The 27,243-nt window shown below is 49.3% G+C and overlaps 1 protein-coding gene across 1 annotated transcript in view; it reads left to right on the top strand.

Annotated features, from left to right (window-relative positions):
• Positions 1–999: 999 nt before the first annotated feature.
• Positions 1,000–27,243, top strand: part of HTRA1 (HtrA serine peptidase 1) — a 51,680-nt gene continuing 25,436 nt past the window's right edge. The window contains exons 1-2 of the mRNA XM_012453479.3: positions 1,000–1,568; positions 26,753–26,852. Coding sequence (XP_012308902.3) covers positions 1,088–1,568; positions 26,753–26,852 — 581 coding nt within the window. The 5' untranslated portion in view covers positions 1,000–1,087. The remainder of the gene's footprint in view (positions 1,569–26,752; positions 26,853–27,243) is intronic.

The raw sequence follows: 27,243 nt of genomic DNA, 5'->3' as shown, positions 1-27,243 counted from the left end.
CCGCCTCCTCTCAGGTCTTCGGACACGAGCTGTACCCATTTGCTCTGTGTGGACCCAGGACTACTGCCCACAGGCCTGGCGCTGCCTGGGCACCCAGACCCACCTCCGGGGTCGCCCTCGGCCCTTCCGATGACTCTCAGACTCGCATCTGTCCCAAAGGATGCACCAAAGATTCTCCAGTGAGAAATCAAATTTTTGATAACAAAAGTGTTTTAAAATAATTACGCACGTGGAAGAACTCAAACAGTAGAAAGCCCCTTTCCCATCTGAGTCTGCCCCACCCCCGCCAGTTGCAAGCTTCCCAGCCGCTTCCTGAGCTCTCTGCGTGTACGGACACGCGTCCCACCCAAAACAACTTTTTAAAAGAATCAGACGCATGAAGGATTCCATTCGAATCACTTCTGCTCTCTGCTTTTCTCACTTCACTGTGGGTCGGGCGCGGGCTTTCTGCCAGCGTCACGGACGCCGCCTTCGTACCGCCGCACAAGCCCCGCGGTCAGGGTTCCGCGTGCGGGGTACCGGGGGCAGGCCCAGCGCGTGAGCGGGGTCCGCGGTGTCGCCAACGCCCCGGGTCTGCGCAGCGACCCCGGCAGTCCCTGCCCCGCCCAGTCCGAGCCTCCCGGGCGGGCCCCCAGCCGGGCGATTCGCAGGAACTTTCCCGGGCTCTCCCGCGCGGAGCCGCCACAGGGCCCCCTAGCAAAGTTCCTTTAGTTTTAAGGACGCGAATCTCGGCGAGAGAACCCGCGGAAGGCGAATAGGTGGGGCGCGCAGACAGGGAAACTGAGTCCCGCGAGAGGGCGGGTCTGGGCGCTGCCCCGCCCGCGCCCCGCGAGCTCCGCCGTGCCCGGATGCGCCCGCCCTGCCCCGGCCGCGGGCCGTCCCGGTCCAGCCGCCCGCCCTCCCGCCATCCGGCCTGCCCCCCTCCCGGGCGCGGTGCCCGTCCCCAAGGCGGCTCGTCACCGCTGCGAGGCCAATGGGCTGGGCCGCGCGGCCGCGCGCACTCGCACCCGCTGCCCCAGAGGCCCGCCCGCACTCTCCCCGGCGCCGCTCTCCTGTCCTCGCCCTGCCCGCCGCCACCAGAGTCGCCATGCAGACCCCGCGCGCCGCGCTCCTCCCGCTGCTGCTACTGCTGGTGGCGCCCACCTCGGCGCAGCTGTCCCGGGCCGGCCGCTCGGCGCCTTTGGCCCCCGGAACCGCCGCCGGGTGCCCAGAGCGCTGCGAGCCGGCGCGCTGCCCGCCGCCGCCGGAGCACTGCGAGGGCGGCCAGGTCCGGGACGCATGTGGCTGCTGCGAGGTGTGCGGCGCGCCCGAGGGCGCCGCGTGCGGCCTGCAGGAGGGCCCGTGCGGCGAGGGGCTGCAGTGCGTGGTGCCCTTCGGGGTGCCGGCCTCGGCCACGGTGCGGCGGCGCGCGCAGGCCGGCCTCTGCGTGTGCGCCAGCAGCGAGCCGGTGTGCGGCAACGACGCCAACACCTACGCCAACCTGTGCCAGCTGCGCGCCGCCAGCCGCCGCTCCGAGAGGCTGCGCCAGCCGCCGGTCATCGTCCTGCAGCGCGGCGCCTGCGGCCAAGGTACTCCGCCGCGCGCCTGGGCAGCTCCCCACTCTCTCCATCGCAGTCCGGACCTGCTTCTGCGGTACCGGCGGGCAGGCCGAGGGGCAGCGAAGCGTTGCGGGGTGGCCAGGGCAACTCTCGGGGACAGGCAGGTGGGCCCTGGGGGGGCAGCTTTCCGCGGGCTGCTTCGAAACCAAGTTTTGAGCCCAGCCTGGAACCGGTTCCGCGCCCCGACGATGCCGGTGTGCTCGGCCTGCATCTGGGGCTCGAGACGCCTGGTGACCGGCTGCAGGGTGCCCTGAGGGCAGTCACACAGCGCGGGGAACCCAGGACAAATAAGAAGGATAGGGGCATAAAGGGAGGAGAGAAGTTCAGACCTGGGAACTGGCGCCTTGCAGAGAGGCTTCAGGACCACGAGAAGTCATTTCTGTTGCTTTTCCTCTGTCCCCTTTAAAATGAACCATGCTTTACTTTTTATCATGGGACCTCTCCGTGAAAACTGTATGTAACTGTTTTGGAGAAGAACAGTGTTTGCCGGCCTGCCCCGCAGTTTCCCCCAGAAAGTCTACCCCCGGCAGGGACCGGTTTGGCACCGCGCTCGTTTTGGCGGCTTTTGCTGCCTGTCTTACTTTCCTCGTTTTGAACCAGCCCTACAAAAATGAAAGTGGCTCCTTTTGAATAAGCTGAATCGGGCTTTGGATCACAAAATCTGCAGAGGCGGAGAAGGGACCGGGTTAGCGATGGGAAAGACGTCCACCCTTCTCTCCTTCCTGGCGCTCACAAGGACCTGTTCTGGAAGGAGAGATGGTGGTGATGGGGGAAGGAGTGGAGTGGAGAAAGGTTTAACTCTCTCGCGGGACCTTTCAGAGAGATGCTCCTCATCTTCAGGCAGAGGCCATGTGGAAAAACAATACCAAGTTCAGCGGCGGCCAGTGCCGCGGTGTAGGAAACAGACAAGGGGGCTTGGCAGTGCGCTTGGCCGCAGCCACGCGGCTGCTGCCTGACCCCAGCGCTGCCTCCTCAACATGAGCCGTGCCAGGAGCGGGGCATAGGAGAGCACAGTGCCCTGTACCCTGGTCTAGATTTTTCTTTATAGGAATATGGTTCAGTATGACCAATGGGGGCTTGGCATAGCTTGGCTTACATGGACGGGAAGGTGCCAGAGCCGAATTGGGTGAAATTGATGGTTGTGTATTTCACCAACACAGGAGCACAGCCCTCGGGAAACTCAGTCTAGTTAGGCAGTAGAAAGTTGTCCTGGAGAGAAATGATCCAGGAGACTCGAGAATGGGCATGATGCTGGCACACACCTAGTGAGCACCCAGTCTGTGTGCCAGGTGTGTTACCTCTGTGACCTTATTTGGTCTTATGAGGAGGGAGTTTCTCCTCTCTTTCTCTTTCTTAAGAGACAGGGTCTCTGTCTGTCACCCAAGCAGGAGTGTAGTGGTGTGATCATGGCTCACTGCAGCCTCCGACACCTAGACTCGATGATCCTCCTGCTTAAGCCTCCCAAGTGGCTGGGACTACAGGCGGATGCCACCACACCCAGCTTCTCATCCCTGTTTTACAGATAGCGGCACTGAGGTTGAAAAACTTGCCCAAAGTCACTCAGCTGGAATTTAAACCCAGACAGCCTCATTCAGAGGAGTCAGCCCAGCACTTAACTCCAAGGCTGCGGGAGAGGGGTCAGGTGATGTAAATTTCCTAGTGGGCTGGACGCGCATCCCCCTCAAAGCTGGGAACAGTATATGCAAAGCCAAAAACTTGTTTGGAGGTGAATAGATCAGTGTGACTGGGGGACATTTGGGGAGGGCAGCAGGAGTGAGCCAGGCTGGTGGCTCAGAGTGCATGGCTGAAGAGGCTGGCTGTGCCCTGTGCCCTGTGCACAGATGTTCTTGAACTGGGGCCACTCAAAGCCTAGTGTAGGGCTGACCTAGCGGTGGAGTGCGGAATGCTTCCAGGGTGGAGAGTTTAGACTACTGCAATAATCTGGGTGTGAGGCGACAACATTGAAAAAGCATGTTTTTGTCCAAAACAAGCCAGCTGTTACTGGTCTCGCTGTTTGTGGTCTTGTTGCACGGGGTCCTGAGTTGCTGGCACCGTGCGAACCGCCTAATTTATTGCTAGTGAGGCAAGTTGCTTAACAAGCTTTGGAGTTGGCTGAGTCCCCGTGTGGAGGGAAACAGGCCCCCATTGGCCATCAGGCTCACAGAGGGCCCCCACTGTACCAGTGAGGGGACAGCCACAGAAGGATGAACATGGTGGCCTTGAAAGGAGGGAGAGACAGAGTGGGTACAATGCTGTGTTTATCCCTCCCTCCTTCTTTTGCAAATATTTATTGAGCTCTGTAGGGTGTCTGACACTGTTTGCATGTTTGTCTGTCTGGCACATCAGAGGCAGTTGGTATGAATGGATGAGTGAATGAATAAATGAATGAATGAAGACAAACAGGAGGGGCTTGCGATACACAGCCATTCTGTTTTTCCTTAGTGGAAGGCGCTGCTTTGCTGTGCCCCCTCTCTGGATCTCACACTCCGCCCTTGACTTCCCAGCGGTGCTTCCGAGGACAGGCGCCTGGGAGCCAGCAGACTTCATTCAGTCCAAGCCAGGCTCCAGAACTCAGCAGCTGGTGCCTACGGGCAGGTCACTTGATGTCATTGTTAAATGAGGTGAATTGGCTGCCTGCTCTGGCTCAAAGATTGGCGGGAGAGCTACTTTAGCTGCAGTGGACATGAGCCTTTTTGAGGGGTGCCACTTGACTAGAGGCCTGAAGTTGGAGCAAGTCACACACAGATCTGGAGACAGAGCCCTTGAGGCAGGAGTGGGTGCTGTGATTTCAAATATTATAAGGAGGCTTTGTCTGGGACAGAGCATGCTAGGGTTTGAGAGATAGAAATATCATCAGATCAGGGGTCCCCAGGCAAGTGACCAGCACTTTGGGGTCACGGTAGATCTTTGGATAGAGGAATGCGTCACTATTCAAAGGAAAGCACTTTCATCTATAAGCTGTTTAATGAATAGACTTCAGAGAAAATCTCTGATGACGGCTCTGGAAGTGAAGGCAAATCATCTATTTCAGAAGACGAGGCACTGGCCGGGTTTGGATAGGAAGGTATACCCTTAGACTAGGAAACAAAGATCTGTCATCTCCAGCTCTACTGGGCAGATGATTACAAAAAAGAAAGGAGTTGAAATACTAATAGAATACTAATAATGAGGGCTAACACATATTTTGTGCTTGTTCTGTGCCAGGTGCATGCTAACTCATTTCATCCTCCTGAGTCCTATGAAGTGAGTGCTGTAGTCTTCCCCAGTTACAGATGGGCAACTGGGTCACGGAGCAGTACCTTGCTGAGGACTGCTGGCCCCACACAACTGTATCCAGAGCCTCGTTCATAACCACATGCTGTGCTGTTGACAGAGCAGCAGAGATTATAAACCAACCCCAGCTAAGCCCCAGCTAATAGCTGAAATAAACAGGGCACCAGATGGCTGTGGCCTTGAGATGAAACAGGACAGATCACAGCCCTCACTCAGCAGGCTCAGGAGCCTGAAGACAAGGTTGCCTCCAGTTGCCATCAGGGCAGCCCTCAGTAGAGAAAAGCAAAAGAGCCGAGGGGCTGTAGGAAAGCTGTTTCCACACCAGAGGTCCGACAGCAAACTGCTTTTGAAGAGAGAAAGGCCCTTCCAGATCCCCCCATGTCCCAAAAGACCAGCCATGATTCCAGACCTCTGCTAAAACATGGACAAGAAGCCAGGAACGAGACCTGAAACACAATTCCCAAATAGTGGAAGTCTCGTCCATTTCTCCTCCTAATACATCCTCCAGGAAAGCCCACCCCACCGCATACAGCAGTCCAGACAAGCTCGGAGGCCTGCAAGCTGTAGGGGTGCCCAGAAATTCCCCCACGGGAGGTTTTTAGGATCGCCTGCTCCTGGTCTCACCCCAGAGCCTCTGAAGGCAGAGGCTGTATGTACATATCTGGTGCAGAACCAAGGGCTTAGACGGCTGCTTTACTTCTTGGAGGCCTGGACTATTTGTACAATTTATTTTGGTGATTTTTTTCATGGGAGCCTCAAACAAGCAATCATTGTTAGCTGAGTGCTGACCCTGTGCTGAGCTCTGGGGAGACAGGGTTGAATAAAACAAAGATGCTGCCCACAGGGAACTTACATTCAATGCAATGGGGGAAATACAATCACTCCTTCCCATGGTTGTATTTTTCCATTGCTAAAGTGTGCCATTTGCTAGAGAGTCATTTCCACTGTTGGCGATTCAAATACACCTTTTGTCACTTAAAAAATAAGTGTGGCAGGGACCTGAGCTTCATCTTAGGGCAGGGTGGGTGGAAACAGTTGAGTCTCCAGCTAAAAGCTGAGTCTCCAGCTTTTAGTCACCTGAAACTTGGAAACTTGAAGGTCTTTTGAGCAGTTTATGGGGCTCTGCCCACTCTGGTCAGCCGCTTTCTTTTATTGCTCTGTTGGTTTTGCTAAAGGGTTAAAATATTAAGGTTTCACAGAATTAGGAAGTTAACAAGCTCAGAAACCAAGTGTTTGAGTTACTTCATTCCATTGAGAGAGCTGTAAACGGGTTGCATTGGAACTTAAGCGATTCAAAAAGCGATCATGGCGGGCACCATGAGCTAACTGTCGTCAGAAGCCTGACAGCCTCTGCTGCAGGGCTGGATTCTCCGTTTGGAGCTGTGTGATCCTGGACGAGTTTCGTGCCTTGGATTCAGAAATCAGACTTTCCATGAGCTTATATTTCGAGTGAATAAATAGCTCTGGTCAGGCTTAATTTGAAGAAGAAGTAAGCTTGGCAGTGGGTGAGGGTTCCTTGGAAGGCCAACTGGGGCGGAGGGACGGAGGGCTGACAGCTGGCTCTGGCCCTTCCCCGGCTGTTACCTGAGCAGGTAATGGCTCCCTTCACCTCTTGGAGCCTCAGCAGTGAGGGGATTGGACCAGTTGATCTCTGAGGTTCCTTTTAACTACCATGGTCTGTGATTTTCTAAGAAAACAAGTCTCTGAGGAGGTTGTGGTCACCTCATTCCTAACTTAAAGGCTGGGCAGGCTTCTTTAAGAGCTACTTCTTTTTCCTAAATTATTGATGGTTAAAGCCAAGGCTGACATTGAATGGATGGGAGCCATCTTGAGCCTGGCTGCTTTGGGCTTCAGCTTTGTACTGGCTGCTGAAAGTCTCTGGGAGACCACAGGGGTGACATGTCCACCCCCAAGAGATGAGCTTCCATGAGGCTCATACCCCTTGCTCCTTCTCTGGGGCCCCAGGGCCTTCGGGTCATCTGAAGTGAGATACCCCTCTGCCATTTCATCTTTTCCTTCGCCACCTCCTCTGCCATTAAAAAAAAAAGACAGGAAAGAAAAATGCTATTAATAGAGAAACCGAGAAGTGGAGACATTCTGAATGCGCTTCCAAAAGGCTCCTGGAAGTGGCATGGAAGTTGGAGTGATTCAGCACTACTTGGTGACGTGTGCCTAGAACCACGGGGAGACATTGGCCAGGACAACACGCCTCAGGACAGAAGTAAGTGGCTATGAAGTGGCATGTCTGTCCCTGCCGGAAAGGTGCAGAGTTCAGCTTTTGGAGTCAGTGCTGAGAGTTACACTTATAAATTTATTCGGAGCATTTATTTAACACCTACTGTGTGCTCAGAAGTGTACCAGGTACAAGGACTCAGAGGTAAGGACTGGTGGCCCTGATCTCAGGGTGCTCATAGTAGGTAGTATAATGCCAGCTTAAGGGCTGGGCTTCTGAAATTGGATTGCCACTTTCTGGATGTGTGGCTTCTCTTAGGTGACTTCCTCTCTAAGTCTCAGTTTCCCCATTAGTAAGACACTACAAGTAAGAGCAGATACATACATAGCTCTTAGGGTATTGCAGGATGGAAGGACCTCCTTATATGAAGTGCAAAGCACTGTGCCTGATGCATTGCTAGAATTCAGGCAGTATTAGCTATTGTCATCGTCATCGTCATCATCATCTTCAGCGCACTGACAAAGGAGTCAGCTGTGTGGGAGGAGGGCTAGGATGCTCTTGTCTCCCTGGGGATGAGGTGGGTGGGGGGGTTAGGAAACCTTCACAGAGAAGGAGGGTGAGGTGAGGCTTGTGTCCTGAAGCTGACTCGGAATTTGCCATCTAACACGTTGGAAAAGGTTCTCTGGGCAGAGGTATCCAAAGTTGCCTTGCCTGTCACCCTCTGAGGTCCCAGTTGTTGCCTATATCATGTGACCAGTGTGTGGCTCCTCTTGAATTAAGATCTGCATGTCTGGACTGCCTGGGATTTTACAGATGTCAGCTCGTTAACTCTCCCTGGAGCTTGTGACGCCCAGGAGATGGCAGTTTATAGAAGCCCTGAGACCTTCTTGAATGATGCTCAGTTTGGTTTCCGTGCTCTGGGAATTCCTCACGAGGAGAGATTTGTCTTAAGGAAGGGAAAAAAAGCAAATTTGGGAGTCCATGGCTACCCTTTTATTTTAGATCATAGAACAAATTTTCAAATAAGTGCGTTCATAAAAGCAATCCTCCACAGCATCCTGTGACAGCAGCTGGTCCCTCGCCACAATATCATTATGTCTCCTTGTGCACACAAAAGTCTCCGAAGGCTTGTTTGTGACTGCAGTTTCTGACAATTTCCAAATTGAACAACCTCTGTCCTAATGAGTCAGAGGCTTGTGCAATATTTTCAAACCTCAGGAACATCTTTTTCATCAGTTGTGCAGTAAAGAAGATGGTAGGCCTATCTCTGTGGTGAGCTGTTTTTTTTTTTGCTTTTGCTTTTGTTTTTGTTTTTTTTCTCCAAGTTTGAAGAGATTCACTGTAGAATTCCTTTTCACATAGTCTTGGGGAAGATTTTTCCCGACCTTCCAACACATGAGTCATCTCATATCCTGTGACTAAGAAGAGCTGTCTCTTTGGTGCCAGTTTTGTAAGCGCAGTCACCACTTGGTGGAGACGGATGGACACGGTTGGGATTGCCCAGGCGGCTGCCAGTGGACATAGAAGAGGGAAGCTTCAATGTTCAGTGTCGTATCTGCTTTTCTGTGGCACAGAGTGAGCTAAACAGGAATATTGCATTCTCCAGGACAGTTAGAGCAGTGGGAAATGTCACCAAACAGAACAGTGACCCAAAGAGCTGCTGCCGGTGGGTGCTCTGTGCGAGCTGGGCACTGTGCTCATTGTGTTATGGGCCTTGCTTTGTTCTTACTTCATAGCCACGCAGAGAGGTAGGGGCATTCTCCTTGCTCCCTCGCTGAGGCTACATACAGATGAAGCTCCAGGAGGTTAGCCGTAACTTGTCCACGGCCAGCCAGTGTGAGGAGGCAGAGCCAGGATTTGAACCCATGTCTGTCTCACTCCCACACTGTTCTTCAGGTTTCTTTAAATCAAGTGTTATTTAGAAGTGTTTTGTTCATTTGTCAAATATTTGATGGGGGTTTCCAGCTATCTTTCTGTCATGAATTTCTAGTTTAATTCCATTGTGGGCTGAGAACATATTTTGTGTGATTTCTATTCGATTACATTTGTTAGGGAGTATTTTCTGATCTAGAATGTGGTCTGTCTTGGTGAGTGTTCCTTGTGGGCTTGAGAAGCATGTGTGTCCTGTCGTTGTTGGGTGGAGTGTTCTATAAATGCCACTTAGCTCTAGTGGACTGATAGTGCCGTTCAGGTCAACCGTCTCCTTCCTGATTTTCTGCCTCCTGATCTATCAATTTCTGAAAGAGAAGTGTTGACATCTCTCGAGTCTATTCTGAAACACTGAATTGCTGTCTCCGTGATGGAGCACTGGAGTTAGAAATGATTTGGGCCTTTTGGATGAATAACTCACTCCCTTCAGCCTCAGTTTCCTCATCTACAACAGGGGGACAACGATGCCCCTGCTCTAGGACTCCCGATCTACAGCAGGAGTCCTAAAGCATTGAAGCTGCAAGAGATTAGGACCTCTAGCTGAAAATTCCAGACTCTTCCAGGACTCCTGATAGAGCCAACACCAAGAATAGTGCAGCCGGAAGGATGGAAATAGTAACATGCCTCTTGGGTGTCAAAGCGTGGGTCTCCTCTGGGCGTGTTCTCTTGTCCTACTGAGACATGATAGCTCTTGGCCAAAGTGACTGAACTTGACCCTCTGTTTCAGAAAAGCCAAATGCAAGGTTCACCACCATCATGTCTGACGGCAGAATGCTTTGGTCCAGGACATCAGCCTCCCAATTGTGACACCAAGCAAACAGCCGTCTCCGTCTGCACCGTGGAGAGCACTCGCTCCTCTCAGGGTGGTCTGTGTCCTGTGTTCTTCTCAGGCCGACTTTCTGTTTAATGTCTGCTGGTCAGGAAATGGCCTGAGCTGAGGTTCCTCAGATCCTAGCCTGACACTTCTCCACCAGCATTTTTTGGCTCTGAAAAATATAGCCCAGTGTGGTTTAGCCCCACTGGATGAAACCTGGTAGGAACAGTCTGATAATAGCAGAGCCAAAAATCCACACAGGAGGAAGGGTGAGGATTTGAGAGCATCTGGGGAGGAACATGTGCATGGATTTTGTTTCGTCTGTGGGATTCTGTGATACTTCTCATTTACAGTCTGTTCCCCTGGAATTCCCATCATTGGCCAAACAAATAGTCCTTCTGTCGTCTGAGAAATGTCATTCTGCTCCCACTTTTCACACCCATCTCTGACCGCATCAACTCCCTATTTCCACGCACCTTGTGGGTGAGGCCAGCACCTTACCTGTAAAGACACTGGTGGCTGCCCAAAGCCACCAACTAACTTGTAGAGAGGACAGAATCTCAGAGTATGAAACCCGAGTGTGGAGGGTCCTGGCAGGTCCATAGATCAGTCCTTTACTTCACAGGTGGGGAAACTGAGGGAGCCGATGGGAATATGACTCTCACAAGCTGCACAGCTCATCAGTAGGGGCCAGTGTGGAGTCTGTTTGTCTTGAGACCCAGGGCTGAGCCTTCAAGCCCTCCCCATCTCAGATGCATCCTCCTGTTGCAGCAGTTAGGTGTTTGGGAGAGGCCATGGTCCATGCTCACGGTTTCCTGTAAGGCTAGAGAAACAGACCTTGTTCACTTCATCTCGCTAAACAAAATGAGGTTACAGAAAACTTTTCCCCCTAAAATAATTTCCTTGGGTTAGAAGATGACTAAAAAGCTATTCATCTGATGACTGATGTCTCCTTTCAAGAATTATAAGCACATATAAATGCCTTTGAATGGTAATTATAATAATTTTGCTGAAGGGAAAAAAGTCAGTATAAATATCATGGTGGACACGTTGATGAATGAGGACTGAGACGCTTTCATGTCTTTTCAGCTGTGGTTAGATTTTCTTTGAGCTGAATATACAAATTTTTCCTCTCCTAGCATCAAGACTCTTTTTTTGTATCTTTTCTCTCTACTGTTTAGACATGAAGGAAAATGCATTTATACATCTGATGACATATTGTACTATCTCAGTTGTTTATATATGTAATTTAGTCCCATGGAAAATTAAGAAAGGAAGATTCATGATTTCACCATCACCATCTCTCCAGAAATATCATCATTTCTTTATTATTATTGTTATTTTGAGACAGAGTCTTGCTCTGTCACTCAGGCTGGAGTCAGGGGCACGATCTTGGCTCACTGCAACCTCCACCTCCTGGGTTCTCATGCCTCAGCCTCCTCAGTAACTGGAATTACAGTCCCGTGCCACCACACCCAGCTACCTTTTATATTTTTAAGTAGGGACAGTTTCGCCATGCTGGCCAGACTGGTCTCGAACTCCTGACCTCAAGTGATCCGCCTGCCTCAGCTTCCAAAAGTATGGAGATTATAGTCATAAGCCACCATGCCTGGCCTGATTTCATCATTTCTGTCCCAAGCGTTGCCACCATTTGATTAACTGTTCCCCTATTCACATCCATGGTTGCGATGTTAAACAATCCTGAGATGAACATTTTCGTGTTTATGGCTATTTCTGTATTGAGGGTCATTCTTTTAGGAAAGGTACTAAGAAGTACAAAAACTGGAAAGAAGGATATGGAATTTTTATGGTTCTGGTATACATTGCCAAATTACTTTCCAGGATTGTAGCCATATTTGTTGCAATCAACTCTAGAATTTCAGCCTCTGAAGTCACTGAAAGAAATTCTCCCAAAAGAAATCCTTCAGGAATAATGGAAGAAGATGGTGCCAAACCCCAGCCATTCTGCTCACTGTTAGATTACTCTTTTGGTCTTAGAGTTTCCTTTTATTCTCAGGTCAATTGCTCTTAAGAGTTGAGCAATGTTTGGGGTAGAATGATGAGCACTTTTAAAATTCGGTTCTACCTGGGAAGGGGGTGAGTTGTGATCACAGACAGTCTCGCCTGGGAGGGGCTTGTGTGGTTCAGCTCATCCTTCCAACACTCGTGTCTCAGGCGAGCAGCCTGGGACCAGTGAGGCAACCTGAAGCCTGGAGGTCACAAGCTGGGAGGGGCAGAGAACCCGGGTCTCAGGACGCCCAGCCTAGGGCTCACTACACTAAGCTTCTCGGATGCCAGCTCTGTCCAGGATGCGGGAGGAGGCCAGACTGATTTGGTTTGTTTTGAAAAGTGATGAAAATATTTATTCAAGTGTTTTGTATGCATAGGCAGAAGTATAACAGGAGCTGCATATACAAAATTATTTTCTAGTAGTCACATTAAAAAGCAAAAAGAAAGAACATTATTTTTCTTTTTAAAACAGCTTTACTGAGATATAATTTACATACTATAAAATTTACCCCTTTAAAGTGTGCAACTTGGTGTTTTTATTTGTTCACAATCGTGCACCTATCACTACCAGTTCCAGAACACTTTCATCGCCCTGAAAAGAAACCCCGCATCCATTGGTAGCCACCCCGTTCTTGTCCTCTGCCCAGCCCTAGGCAATCTTCCGTTTCTATGACTATGCTTATTCTGGACATTTCATATAAATGGAATCAAACAATATGTGACTGGCTTCTGTCTCTTCGCATGTTTTCAAGGCTGTCCACATTGTAGCGTGGATCATTATTTCATTCCATTTTATGATTAAAAATATTCCTTTGTATGGATACAAGGAGACCAGACTTTAATTTTATCTCTTCTCCCTAATGGGGAATCCTAATTTCAGGATTTTCCAGAAAGTCACTTTGAAAGTCTAAATAGCGGAGGAGGTATTGACCGGTTCCACTGGAAGAAACTTAGCACCTGACTCAGGAAGCCCGCATGAAAACCAAGAATATTCTATAGGGATGGGGATTACACACTGAAAGGAAAACATGGGGAAATGCACTTTTCAGATTTGTTAGATCATACAACTTTTTTGGAGCTGGAAAGGATGACGGAAATGGTCTAGCCTACCCCCTCATTTTACCACTGAGGTAACTGAGGCCCAGGAGGGGAAGTGGCTTGTTTTGGGTCCGGGACCACTTTGCGCTTCTCATTGGAGCCAAAGCTTCCTTCTGGCGCCTGTCTCTCTTTTACAAGTTCACCTCACATGGGTGCTGGGTACTGCTTGGAAGAACTGGCCTCTTCCTGGACCCTGGGGCTGATTCACTGTCACCTCCCTCTCTCATGTCTCTTCTGCCTCCCTGCAGCCCCAGGCCCTCCTCCAGCACGGGGAGGCAGGGGAGGCAGACTCAACCCGGGTGGGCACTGCCCCCCAGTCCGCAGCCTGAAGCTGGAGGGCTAGGGGGCTGCAGCCCCGGCAGCTCCAGACATAACAACCAGAGGAGTCGGCGCAGGAAGCGAGCCCAGCCGAGAAATCTGCGAAGGTCAGAACCGGAGCCAGACGCTTATCAGGAGGAAAGTTAATGGTGTTTTTGTGAACCGAGCAGTCAGCTGTTTCCCCGAAGATAATAATAGACACATCGTGTTGGGCATTCAGGAGGCTCCTGAAAAAAAAAAAAAAAACTTGGGCAGTGGAATTGATTGGAAGCTTTTCCCTAATACATAAAATAGGCCAGAAGAGACTAATCAAATGTAACAGCACCCATCAAGCCCACGCACCCACCGTGGGTATCCAAGCAGGGACTGAAAAACATTTTTTTTTTTGCCAATTAGTCTGAAAAGTGATTTTCAATGACAGGCACCTTTAAACATAGACACGTTGTTCTGGAAAAGGCACCTTTTCCCAGTGAAGCCAGAGCTGCAGAACTAGGCTGTGCTTGTGACTGACAGAACAGTGAGGGGTTCACAGCCAGCTGGCCAGGTGCCCCCCATAAAGCACCTTTCGAATCTGCTGTATTTGAGAGAGACTGCCTTAGCGTTGTTTGGGTAAGTCTTCCTCCTCGCCTCACCTGCCACAAGACTTTTCCAGGCACCATCTGCTGTAGTCTTGGCCCAGCTCCTGCTACAGTGACTGCTCAAGGCACTCGGGACACGCGGGAAGGGGCAGCAGCCTGAGGTCTGGCGTCCGGAGAGCTTTTCCCACTCGGAGCCGTCTGGGAGACTGTCCCGGAAAGAGAGGGGCTGCCAGCACTTGGAAGTGCCAATGTGGGCTGAAAGGCCAGGCTCCCGGCTCCCCCGCTTCTTCCTCCTTGATTCATTAAAAGGAAAGAAAGAGGTCACATGAAACTCTTCTGAATTTCATTTCTTTATTTCTGCACAAAAGACAGAGAGAGCGTGGCCATTCACCATTGAAATGTTAACCTTTTTAAACAAATAATAATTCCTGCTTGTGAATTCGGTGTATTTTAACAAGAGTCGGTCTGAGGGCCACTAGCCGTGGGAGACACCAAAGGCTGTGTCTTTCCTTAGATTTGCAGTGGCCCTGATGGTGCATAGGGTCCCAGGTTTCCTTTAGACCTCAGCTGGCTGCCTGGGCCACCACTTAGTGATGCCACTGTCTTTCCTGTGCATTTTCTGTGCAGAGCTCGAGGAAATCCAGTTGCATAGGCCCCTCTGCGCCCATGTCCCATGCGCCCTGGAATGTGCAGTACCAGCAGCAGCGATTAGAATGGGGGTCTGGTTTCCCGGAATGTGCAAGGTCTCACTTCTGTTTCTGCTGCCTCCATGCCCAGACCAGTGCTGGGCCGGGCTCTGGGTTGGAGCCCTGGCTGATGCGTTTCCTTGGAATTTAATGGAGCGGGGCAGACAGCATGCAGCCACTCAAACTGTCTTGTGGGACAGCTTTGCTGCATTCACTGGTTCATATATGCTTCTTTTTCTTTTCCCCCAGGCCACCCCTGTTGCAGACAGAAGGCCCCATCCCCTTTCACTGCATGCCTCATTGGCCATCAGAAACCTTTTCAAATTGATTTCTCTCCTGACCCTCCGAGAGAACATAACCAAGTTCCCTGGAGGAGGAGGAAGCGCTCCATGTTTCTCTGCAGTTCACAGCTGGTTGAAATGCAACCCACGTGCTGTCTCTCTCCCCACTCCTCTGCCTGCCCCACTTGTGCTTCTCATGGTCATTCTTAAATTCAGCAAGAAACCTCACAAAGGGAGCTTTTCTTAGGGAAAAGCCGTCCTTGGCCTCCTGAGCGTGGACCAGCCCCTCTCCCCAGCTGCACAGCATCAGGTTAGTTAACTACCTGCCTCCATCTGGGTCCTGCCTGCACAGACCTGCTCACACCTGCTGCAGGCATCTGGCTTACCCTCAGGTTCCTGTGCTCATCCAGAGTGGGGGAGCCCACGTTCCAGTCCTGACAGTGAAAAGTCCAGTGGTGGGGACCCTGCGTTCAGTGTAAAGATCAATATTCCAGGTCATCTCTTCCTGTCACCTAGTGACTGGCCGTTTGCAGGCACTCGGTCCCAGTTATTCTTTCTGCTGTTGCACCCCTGCCCCATCAGAAATGCAGGTGGCAGAGGGCGGGTGCTTCTGCTGGGACAGTGAGCAGCTGGGACATAAGAGGAGCGCTGGAGGGATGGTTGAGCTCCCATCCAGCCCTGGCTGCTTTCACCGTCCCCTGCCTCTCTGTAAAGGTGCTGAACTGGGAGGTGGAACCAAGTGGATGAGAGTGGCCCTGGGCACCTGTTGATAAGGCTCCTGGTGTGTCGTTTCCCCCTGGGAGTCCCATCTGGATTTGGGTCTGGATTTATTTATCCAGCAAGTAGCCTCTTTGTAGTTACTTTTAATCTAGCCATGCACGGGGCCTAACGGGATGCCAAAGAAATATAAGATGAGTCCCTCCATCATGTACCCCCCACAAACACCACAGCAAATTCTGGGTGTGGTTCAGCTCATCCTCCCGAAAGCTGCTGGCACCTGGAGGATGGGGTCTCAGAGGCTGGACCTCACTCCTGCTGGGTTGCTGGGCTGGGAAAGTACTGATGGCAGCTGAGGAGTGTGTCATCCCAAAGTTTATTCCGAGTTCTCCCGACACCGCACTGGAGGCCTGCTGTGCTGGCCTTCATTTACAGCTTCTGACTCGTGTCTAGCAACCTTGCCAGAGAGAGTGGCAGTGTGTCTGCAGGTGACCAGGAGAAATGTCCCAGGCTTCAGGGCAGGACTTTGAGCATACAGCAGTGGGGGCTCAGAGGCAGTCTCCTGGGCAGTTACTTCTCCTCATCCTTACACAGTTGGGAGATTGCTGCCTGGCCCTTCAAGTGAGGATGGAACGTGCTATCCATTGGCGTTCATTTCCAACATCTGCATGATGCATTTTGTGCTCTTGCCTTTGAAAGAAATTGTATTTTCTTGTCACTTATGTATGCCAGACACACATGGCAGAAGGAAGGGAGGCTGGGACAGAGGAGGCGGACGAGCTGCTGCTGACCAACCTGCCCAGTTTCTTAGCTGATCCCGGCCTCCATCCTGGTGAGCAGACACTGGCCCAATCCAGCCGTATTCTTGGCTGGGTTTCTGTCTTCACATCTCGTCCTTTCCCCTGAATCCTGGCAATTGTTGGTAGTGGGTTGTATTCTTATTTGTAACCTTGAAAGTAGGAATACTTTTGCTGGTCTTAAAAGTGGAAGAAGTCAGATGAAGAATCACAAGTGATTTGCGAGCTGGAAGAGACATTAGAATGTAAATTCGAGGCAGCATCAGCATGAGGGGCTTGCCTGCGCCGCGCAGCTTGCCATGGCTGGAGTATGCACTGTCCTGGCATTGCAGGGAGGATGGGAACCTTGCCTCCCTGCAGGCGGGCCACTGTGTCAGCCCCCGCAGACTTCTCCTGGGCTCCTGGGTTCAACCAGATGAAGGCAGCATCTCCAGTAGCACCTCAGCAGCTCCCGAGATGCTTTTCTGTGCTAAACCTGGATTTTGGGTATTTGAAATGCAGGCACAGCTGGCCCCATGGGCATGGACCTGTGCAGTCACACAGTGTCCCTTGTTCAGAAGGGTTCCGCACCTGTTTTAATGCTCTGCTGTTGCTCTCTTGAGATTCTTAATAATTTTTGAACAAGGAACCCCACATATTCATTTTGCACTGGGCGCTGCAAGTTATCTGGCTAGTGCTGAATCTAGGACGGTGCATTACAATGCCATTGATTGGATCAATCTGCTCTTGCAACTGATTTGCATTTTGGGAACATGCTGTTCCCTGTGAATAAAGGAGGATTCATTTCTTGTCCCTCGAATACACTGCATTCTGTTTTCCAAATTAGCTGTACTTATCAACTCAGCTGAGAAATTGGAAGGCGGGATTGTTCTGGCTGGAAGGGAAGGTTAGATTGTTAATCCTGCATCCTGGCCCTGATGTCACAAAGTGTGAAGCATGTTCCCACAATGGTGTGGGCTGCAGGGGGCTGGAGGCTGGCTGAGAAGGCGGGAACCAAGGAGGGAGGCCAGTGTGGGAGCCAGACAGATGGGGTTAGGCTCTCGCTTTTGCCACTTGCCAGCTCTGAAGCTTTGGGCATCATGATGTAATTCTCTGATCCTCGTTTTTTTTTTCATCTTTCTGTAGACTGGTGTTAAGATGCACCCTGCAGGCTTGCATGAATAATTAGAGATAACATTTTATTTATTATTGGGCTTGACACGTAGTAGATGCTCTACGATAAATAGGTTCTATTATTCTTTTTGTTGATATTATTATTTTATTGCCAACATTGAAGGCTGGGTGGGATTTAACTAGCTAGAGGGGAGGAGAATGAGACATTCCAGGCAGGAAGAGAAAGAGGCATGAATGCAGGGGAAGGGGTGGAGCACTTTGGAGGTGTGGGGAGAGGTTTGCAGGATGGGAGTGTGCATTAAGGCGTCCTGGGAGAGAGTGGAAGAATCGATGCACATGGCAAATGAGAGGGCACTGTAGGCCTGAGGAGATGGAGACGGCTCTGGGGATCCTGCGGGAAGTCTATGCACCCTAAAGTGGCATTGTCAGTTAGGGGGAGACAGTGAAGGCAGAGGTGAGGCCTGCATGAATTAGCATAGGGTGGGATTCCTGGCAGCTTCAGAAGCTTGAGAAAAGCCACTTGGAGGTGTTGAAATGCACCTGGTGGGGGGATGTGAGGACCTGACTCTGGGCCGAGAGCTGGGAGATGGTAACCCAGGCGGCCTTGGCCTTGAAGATGGGGCATGATATTTAGTGCTTACTGTGCAGTCTCACGTAGGACTCCCAAGCCCTGTGGAGTAGGCGATGTTAGCTCCGTGTTACAGAAAGGGAGACTGAGGCTCAAGCAGGGACAGGCACGGTCTGAAGTCACACAGCTGTAAGGGTCAGGAGCGGGCACTGAGACACTAACTTAAAGCCTTAAGGTGTGACCTTTCTTAGCGTGACTGGCCCCATGGGGAATGTGTGGTGGGTTGGAGTGCAACTTGGTGTCCCAGCCATCCTGGATGCTCTACGTTAGTGAACCCAAGTTGCCACATCAGGGTGGGCGAGGGCAGGAAGCTCTGCAGGGAGAAGGGACAAGAGACAGAGCCAAGAAGAGGGGCGAGGCACCAGGGTCACGTGCAAGAACAATGAAGTAGTGATGTGTTTAAAGGGGGTTGGCACACCTGGGATAGTGTGGGGGGAGAGCTGGCCAGGGAGTCTAATGGGAATGCCAGGGAAAGCTGCCTCGGTTCCGTAAAGTGAAGCCCCCATGCTGGCCATGGAGTGTTGATGACTGAGGGTCCCCGCTTGCTGTCTGGCTGAGGCAGCGTGCCCTATAGGTGTAGCTCTGGTGTCCTGCTGGCGTAGCGTGAGTGCCCCTCATGCTGGGAGCCAGCCAAGTGCTCTGGAGGAAGGCGGTGGGAGGATGAGGGACAGTGGGACCTGCCACCTGGAAAGGGATTGGCACCTTCTCCCACTGGCAGGTCCAGGTTTCATGGACTCTGAAACTTGTACAATGCAGGCGACCCTCTTCAAGAAAAAAAACCCTCAAAATTTTGAATATAACATTAGCCATGAAACTATTATTTACATAGATTGAAGAAAGAAAATGCCCAAAATGACAAACTTCAGAAAATAGAGAAATACTACAAACATCACAAAATCCAGAAAAACAAGATTTAAAAAGTTAACTGCTGAATACTCTTTTATCTTGAGAATGCCCCTCTCTCCTCCTCTTTTTTGACTGTTAACTCTTTGCTCATCTTTTCATGTGACAATGATTTTGTAATATTTTCCACAGAGAAAATAGAATAATTTATTATTTTTTGGATCATTATTATGATCAATTCAATATTTTTCTATTTTTTTTTCCTTTTTTTTTGAGACAAAGTCTTGCTGTGTCACCCAGGCTGGAGTGCAATGGTGTGATCTCAGCTCACTGCAACCTCCACCTCTCAGGTTCAAGCAATTCTCTGCCTCAGCTTCCCAAGTAGCTGGGATTACAGGTGTGTGCCACCATGCCTGGCTGATTTTTGTATTTTTAGTAGAGACAGGGTTTTACCATGTTGGCCAGGTTGGTCTTGAACTCCTGACCTCAAGTGATCCACCCGCCTCAGCCTCCCAAAGTGCTAGTATCACAAGCGTGAACCACCATGCCCAGCCTCAATTCATTATTTTTCTACTACCCACACACTCGCTGTCTTCTGCACCAGGGGAACTGGCAGGGTGGGTGGTAGGGTGTCCCTGGAGACCACACAGATAGCAGGATAGAGACAGCAACTTAACTAGGCACAGAAGGGACTTTAACGCACACAAATATATCTCATTTAACCCAAACAAAATGATTCTGCAGTTTTGCTTTTCCCTTAGCCTCTTCCCCCAAATGCTGGCAGCCACCCTGACAGGATAGATGTGTAATAGGGGGCAGGAGACTGTGGCCTCAACCAGCTGCAGCTTCACTGTTTCTCTTCTACAAGCTGTGACGATAGCACTTTGCCAGGGCCCCTCATGGGGCACATGGGGCGGATGGAGGGCTTTATGCTGAAGCTTTGTGGATGTTTGCTGTCTGTCTACCTCTGTTCCAAGTGCTTGCATCTGTGCAGGGATTCAGGCTCAATCCCTGCAGAGAGCCCAAGAGCATCAGACAAAGTTTCCCCAGTTGTCATGGTTGGTGGCACCCTTACTAGTTGATATGGTTTGGCTGTGTCCCCAGTCAAATCTCATCTTGAATTCCCACATGTTGTGGGAAGGACCCAGTGGAAGGTAATTGAATCATGGGGGCAGGTCTTTCCTGCACTGTTCTCATGATAGTGAGTCCGTCTCACAAGATCTGATGGCTTTATGAAGGAGAGTTTCCCTGCACAAGCTCTCTCTCTGCCTGCTGCCATCCATGTAAGATGTGACTTGCTCCTTCTTGCCTTCCACCATGATTGTGAGGCTTCCCAGCCACATGGAACTGTAAGTCTCAATTAAACCTCTTTCTTTTGCAAATTGCCTAGTCTCAGGTATGTCATTATCAGCAGCATGAAAACAGACTAAAACAGTAGTGTAGTCATTTTTTCATGGTGCCCAGTAAGGCCAAAAAATGCCAACAGTTCCATTTATCAATTAGTGGGGTCTAAACAATTTGATAAGTATTTGTGTCCTTATAACACAGTGGGCATTAAGAAAAAGACATTTTAATTTCATTATTCAATAAGCATGATCACTTATGAATGAGATGTGTGCACATGTTGGGTGTCACATGACCTTTAAAATCTTGGAGTCAGATTGGATACCACCATCCCCATTTCCAGTTCAACACTGATTTTTGTGTGGTACATTTTTTTTTTAAATCACAATGACTGCCAGAAATCCAACTTCATATGGCGTCATGAAAAGTGAGGTAGTGTGATATGATTTTGAAACTACGATCCATCCAGAGCTAGTTTACGAGGTGCCTAACAGTGATCAAGTATCGCTGTATTTCCCCAGAAAACCTGAAATGCCAGTGAATTTTCTGTAGCATTCTGGGGTCCCTTGGGGCAGACTATGGGAACCATGGCATTAGGATCATAAGGATTCTGGCTTCTTCCTGCCTCAGATCTAATCTTTACCTGACGTTTTTGCCTTAAAGATGAAAGACGCATACATTTTGATGTATTGAAAGCACATGATCAATTTTGTGCTTATTCTTTTGAGAGAAACACAGATAAAAGTCTGTCCTTTAATTCATACTCCCTATACTGTGATTTTCATTTTTACTGCAACAAATTTTGTTAAGTGTGACAATGAATGTCAAACACTTAATGCCTTGCTCTTTTCAGTAACATGAAATATTGGAGAATAATGACTGAAACTTATCCACACTGTGTATGTCTCTTTTCTTCCTCCCTGAAGGAAGTTGTTGAAAGTAGTTAAGAAGTGTTACGTGTGAAACGCCAGCGATGACGTGCTTCAGGGAAGCAACATTTATGAAGCTGTGTGCTTGACTAGTAGTTTATAAAGAGGAAAGATGAATCATTTCTTATCTTGGGAATCCTGGCAATTTTTAAACTAAAAAGTTACAAGAAATGTTGGCTACTCTTAATGGGCCATTTGTTGTGTTAAAAACCAGTAATGATAAATATTTATTAGGTAAGTGGAGAGATCCATCTCTATAAATTGTTGAGACTTATCATGTTACAAATCTTAGTTACCCGATTTTTCTGTTTAAAAATGAAGTCATGTAGTACTGTATAAGTCATTCAGTTTTTTCTTTTGGAGAATTACTTTGGATTGTCTAGGCTCTGTGCTCTCCACATATATTGTAGAAATAGCTTGTCAATTTCTACAAAAACTCCTGCTTGGAATTTTCGCTGAGCGTATGCTTAATCTATGAGTCAATTGGTGAGAAACTGATAGCTTAACAACAGTGAATCTTCTGATCTGCAAGTGCGCTATTTCTCTCCATTTACTTAAATCTTCTTTGTTTTGATAGTATTTTGTAGCTTTCAGAGCACGATCTTGCACATATCTTGTTAAATATTTCCCCAATTATTCAGTATTTTATTTTTTATGTTGTTACAGTTGATATTTTAAAAATTTTGATTCCAATTATTGCCAATACATAGAAGTGCAATTGATGGCATATATTAACCTGTTATCCTATGACGTTGATAAACTCCGTCATATATTCATAGATTTCTAGAATTTTTCTATACTGACTATCATATATGTCATCTGCAAGTAAAGACAGTTTTACATTTTCCTTTCAAGTCTCTATGCCTTTTCTTTCTTTTTCGGGCCTCATTGTGTGGTCCATTACTGAACGGCAGCCGGTTCCAGCTTTCTGTTCAATAAAGGGGCACTTAGAAGGACGAGGCCTTGACCTTGCAAGGGGGTTCCCATCCCCATTACCTTCTGCTGCCTCAGTTCTGGCCTAACAGAACAGTGTGGGAAGGAGGCGTGGTCTTTACCTCCTAGGGTGTTACATTTGCCTTCTTCAGGTCGGTTGCTTTGTCAGGTTTAAGAGCTCATCTGGGCTGCAGTTCAGGTTAGATTATCTTCTGACCTTGCCCTGCCTCCCTTCTGTAGTGGCTATGGGGTACCCTTGTAAGCTGGGGAGAAGAGATACAGGTTAAGGCCAGAAAAACCAGCCTGCCACACAGCTTCCCCGGGATCGTACCTACGCAGTGATACAATGACACAGTTAGAGGAGCTGAGGGGCTGAGTGGGTCTCCAGATACTTCCCTCTACCTCTGTGCTATGCCACTGATGTGTGATGTGCTTGCACCTGGGCAGAGCTGCCACTGAGCAGCTGGTGGCCAGTCCTTTGGATTTTCTTCTCTCTAAATTGTATGGCATGGCTTGATCAAACATTTCATATACAGTAGAGCATGAAATCGGCACAGGAAACACATAGACGGAGATACTGTTATCACATTTTATGGATGAGGGGCTAAGACTTGAAGGAGTCAAGTGACACATACAAGGCCACACAGCTAGTGAGTACCATGCTGAGGGTCACGCTGTGGTCCATCTGAGGCCAGAGCCCACGCACAGCCTTCTCCTCATGCTGAGTGGCTTGGATGCCCCCACCCTCTGTCCCCTCTACCCCTTGGAGAGTGGGCAGTGGCAGAGCCAGCCTGGGCCGATTTATGGGGATTCTCCATCTGAACTGACCCCTCTGGAAGGAAGACAGTTGACCCACAGTTGAGATCACAGCAGATGGGCCAGCCAGGGTGTCTGTAGACCATCACGCAGTGGCCACTCCATCTGGTTTGATGGACAAGGCTTTTTAATGGAACAGGAATTTAATGCCGAACCAAGCTACTTTTAGACACACTTTTATTCCTCACTCTGAAATGGCATTTGGACAAGCCAAATATTTCTTCTTCTTTCAGTGGACATTTTGTCCATCTTTGAACAGTTAGTTGATGTTTCTTCTGTTTAGTTATTTCTGTTCTATTTTCCTGTTGCCACTGGTCCACTGAGGGATGGTAAAAATGGAAGTCAACGGTTGCTTTTTCGTCTGAGATGCGTGATGAAGGCCTGTCAGTCGGGCTTGTCATTATGGTCTGTGCTCCCACTACCCCTTCTTTCTGTTTCCTCATCTATAGAATTTGGAGAGTCCTGGACCTGATCTCAAATTTCACATGTCCTTTATCTTCCTGCAGCACGCTGGGGAGAGGGAGACAGGGATTAGATCATAGGAGGTTGGAGCTGGAACAGACTTCATGGCTTGCTCTAGAGGCAATCAGTCCATTTTACAGATGAGGAAATGGAGGCTGCCCAGTGGACTGAGGCTGGAACTGGGCCTTCCAGTGGCCAGGCCAGATCCTCCCTCATCTCCCTTGTTGCTTTCTGGGGGATAGACCCTGGAGCCACTTTCTGTGGCTGTGTGAGAAGGCAACTGCCTCTCATTTTAGCCAGCAAAATCCATCTTCATTTTTGTCCCTGGCGTGGGCAAATTCTCCCATACCTAATTCGGGAAGCCAGAAAGAGGAAGTGAGTTAATGATCCTTAGTGGCAAGGCGCTAGTGATCGTCCTTCTCGTGAGACTTTCCAAAACGCCATGCTGTCTCTGGGTTGCTGGCCTGGCCAGAGTTAAACCTCTTGTTGGCCTTTCCCCAGGAAGCTGGTCTGAGGAAGCCCAGATGTGTTTGTTTACAGCTGTCTCTGGTGACATTTGCCAGGCTCTGTGTTCAGAAGGAACATTTCCATCCCTTATTTACACCTCCCATTGGAGTGCTTGGGGAGAGACACACCAATTATTTGCGACTACCTGGAAACCTGGGAGGGCAGCAGATCTGTAGGGGGCCAGTGTTGAAGTGAGAAGCTGTAGATTAGATCTGGTGACACTGTGGGTTTGGGAGGGCTTGCCCAGATCCACCTGTTAGTTATACTCCCTATTAAGAAACTTTAGTGTCCATGGAGAAGTTATTTAAAGTCTGCAAACTTCAATTTTCCCATATATAATATGGGAAGGATACCTGATTTTCCTATTCCACAGGAAGGTAGAAAAAATTAAATTAAGGCAGCAGATGAAAGGGTTTTTAAAACAAAAATAATAAAATGACACTGCCCTGAATTTGTTAAATTATTTTTCCTAGTAGTTGCAGATCTTTTTCTGTACCCTAGAAAACCATGCTATGTAAAAAGAGATGATTCCAATCTTTAAATAAAGCAGCTCAGAGGTCAGGGGCCAGGACAGAAAGGGGCCTTTTTGTTCACAAATGCGCTCTTACTTCCGAGGAAGCAAGCTTGGGAGAGGCAGGTGGTCCTCCCAATGTCCCTGTGCCCCATGGTGTCAAGTTGGGTTCCTGTGGTCCCTGGTGACCCAGCGCGGCAGGGATGTGGGAGCCAGTGGGTGTGCAGATGTGACAGGTCACAAGAGGGCTGGGACATCTCACAGATATTACTTACAGCCTAGAGCCTGGGGAAGGGCTGCCACCCTAGAGGTGAGAGAGGCGTGTGTGTGTGTGTGTGTGTATGTATGCATGTATATGTATGTGTGTGTTTGTGACTGTATGTGTGTATGTGCACATCTGTGAGTATATGTATGTGTGTGGAAGTGTGTATAGGTGAGTGTTTATGTGAGTCTGTGTATGAGTGTGTGTGGGGGTGTGTGTTTATGTATGTACATGTGTGGGTGTGTATGCATAGCATGTGAGTTTGTGTGTGTGTGCATGTGCATCTCTGTGTGTATGCGCATATGTGTTTAGGGCAGGCACACAGACCTGTTGGTAAAGATTACCATGTGAAATTGCTATGAAAGTTTCCAAAACCTTCCTGAGTCAATTCATAGCGAGCAGCTAGCAGAGGAGTGCGGGTCCCTGGGTCCTGCTTGTGCAGCATGAGCTAGTCTGAGGGGGAAGAATGGGGGGCATGGCTCTTAGCTGCAGACCAGCCTGGAACCCCTCCAGCCTGCTTGAACAGAGACATGTTAAGAGGTAGCAACAGGTGGCACAGATTAGGGGCTGGAGTAGTAGGCTAAGGCTGCACTTCCAGGGACACATTGCCTCGGCCACCACCCATGCCACCAAAATGGGAGCCCAGGACCCTGAATCTCTAGCAGCCCATTTCTGAATCACTTGCCTTGGGTGTGTGCCTCTGGTTGGTGGAAACTAACTTTTTTGCCCTGTCCCAAGCCTCACATCGGGACATGTGACAGCTTTGTTGAAAGTAGCTTTGGAAAAGCCCGCCACGTGGGGCCACTCGCTGTAGTATACGGTCATGCATCATTGAATAGCAGGGCTACGTTCTGAGAAATGCGTCGTTAGGTGATTTCATCGCTGTGGGAATGTTACAGGGTGCACTTACACAACCTGGATGGCAGAGCCCACTACTCACCCAGGCCAGGTGGTAGAGCTGATTGCTCCTAGGCTGAGTGCCTGTACAGTAGGTTACCGTACTGGATACTGTAGGCAGTTGTCACATAATGGTGAGTATTTGTGTATTAAAACATAGAAAAGGTGCAGTAAAAACAGTGGTATTATGGTCCACGGTTGGCTGAAATGTTCTGTGGTGTATGACTGTAGGTATAAAGCATTACAGTCATTTGATTTTTCTATTTTACTCGCCAACAGTCTTAAGGCACCTCTTATGCCTTTTGTCTGGGATCTCTCGGGCAGGGTCAGAATGCATGGTTAAGTCATGGCGGAAACTGCTTTGGGGACAGATGATGGCCTCAGCCAGCCTTGGGGTGTCAGCAGGAAAGATAGGACCTGCTCCTTTGCTTTCATGTTTCTTTGTAATAATCTCAGATCTATGTGTCTGGTGGGTCTCTCCTAGAGAAAAGCCCGGCTCCTTTCCTCCTGCGGTGTGCTTAGGAGGGTTGCTTCTTCGTGGTAGTGGGGACTCAGGGAAGGGATGCAGGCAGAGGGTGATGCCACGTCAAAAAAGGATCCTTGGCTGGGTGTGGTGGCTCACGCCTGTAACCTCAGCACGTTGGGAGGCCTAGGCGGGTGGATCACCTAAGGTCAGGAGTTCAAGACCAGCCTGGCCAACATGGTGAAATCCTGTCTCTACTAAAAATACAAAAAATTGTTGGGTGTGGTAGCGGGTGCCTATAATTTCAGCTACTCAGTAGGCTGAGGCAGGAGAATCGCTTGAACCTGGGAGGTAGAGGTTGCAGTGAGCCAAGATCACGCCATTGCACTCCAGCCTGGGCAACAGAGCGAGACTCTATCTCAAAAAAAAAAAAAAAAAAAAAAAGGGCAGGGAGGTACCCTTGGGCAGCCAGCTTGAGAGGTTGAAGTATTTGCTGGCGCCTCTGCTCAATGTTTTTGTAGTGAAACGATTGAGAAGAAAGAACCTGAGCTAAGAGGTTATCATTAGTGGATTTTACTGCCTTACCTGGGTGGGCACTCTCTTGGGAGTTGGATGGACATTTGCAGCTGAGCCCCGGTGGGGGAATTGTGCTCACCATGCCTTTAGAATTCCAGAGGCTGATGAGGCATCTTGGTTCCCTCTAACCCACGTCTTTTTCTAGGTGACCACAGTAGCGTATCATTAAGTATCTATTCTTTGCTTTTGTTCTCAGGGCAGGAAGATCCCAACAGTTTGCGCCATAAATATAACTTTATTGCGGATGTGGTGGAGAAGATCGCCCCTGCCGTGGTTCATATCGAATTGTTTCGCAAGTAAAGAGAGCCTTCCTTGTTCCTATACCTCTGAAGCTTTCACCGCCACTAGCAAAACATGAGAGCTATTTTTGAGATACATTAAAGTGTCAAAGTGTCACTGAATATCTTCCTACATTAAGATAAGTGTGTCTCAGAATGTTTTCTCCATTCTACTATATACATCTACATTCTTGACCCTTTTAAATGTTTTAGGAACCTCTGTCTCCGAAGAGATTCCCTAAGAGTATTTTCTAAGTTGAATTTTTTGATGCATGCGAAGAATTGGCAGGATGTTTAGTTTTTAAATGTTAAGCCCAGTATGTAAAGGAAAGATTTCTAGGTGTGTGTTGCTGCTGCAGAACTCATTAACCCATCTTTGGAATTGCTTATTTTAAGGTGCTGCAGGCTT

The sequence above is a fragment of the Aotus nancymaae genome, unplaced genomic scaffold, assembly GCF_030222135.1.
Source record: "Aotus nancymaae isolate 86718 unplaced genomic scaffold, 86718_ANA_hifiasm-v0.15.2.pri h1tg000010l, whole genome shotgun sequence".
NCBI lineage: Eukaryota > Metazoa > Chordata > Mammalia > Primates > Aotidae > Aotus > Aotus nancymaae.
This window is presented reverse-complemented; position numbering and strand designations above follow the sequence as displayed.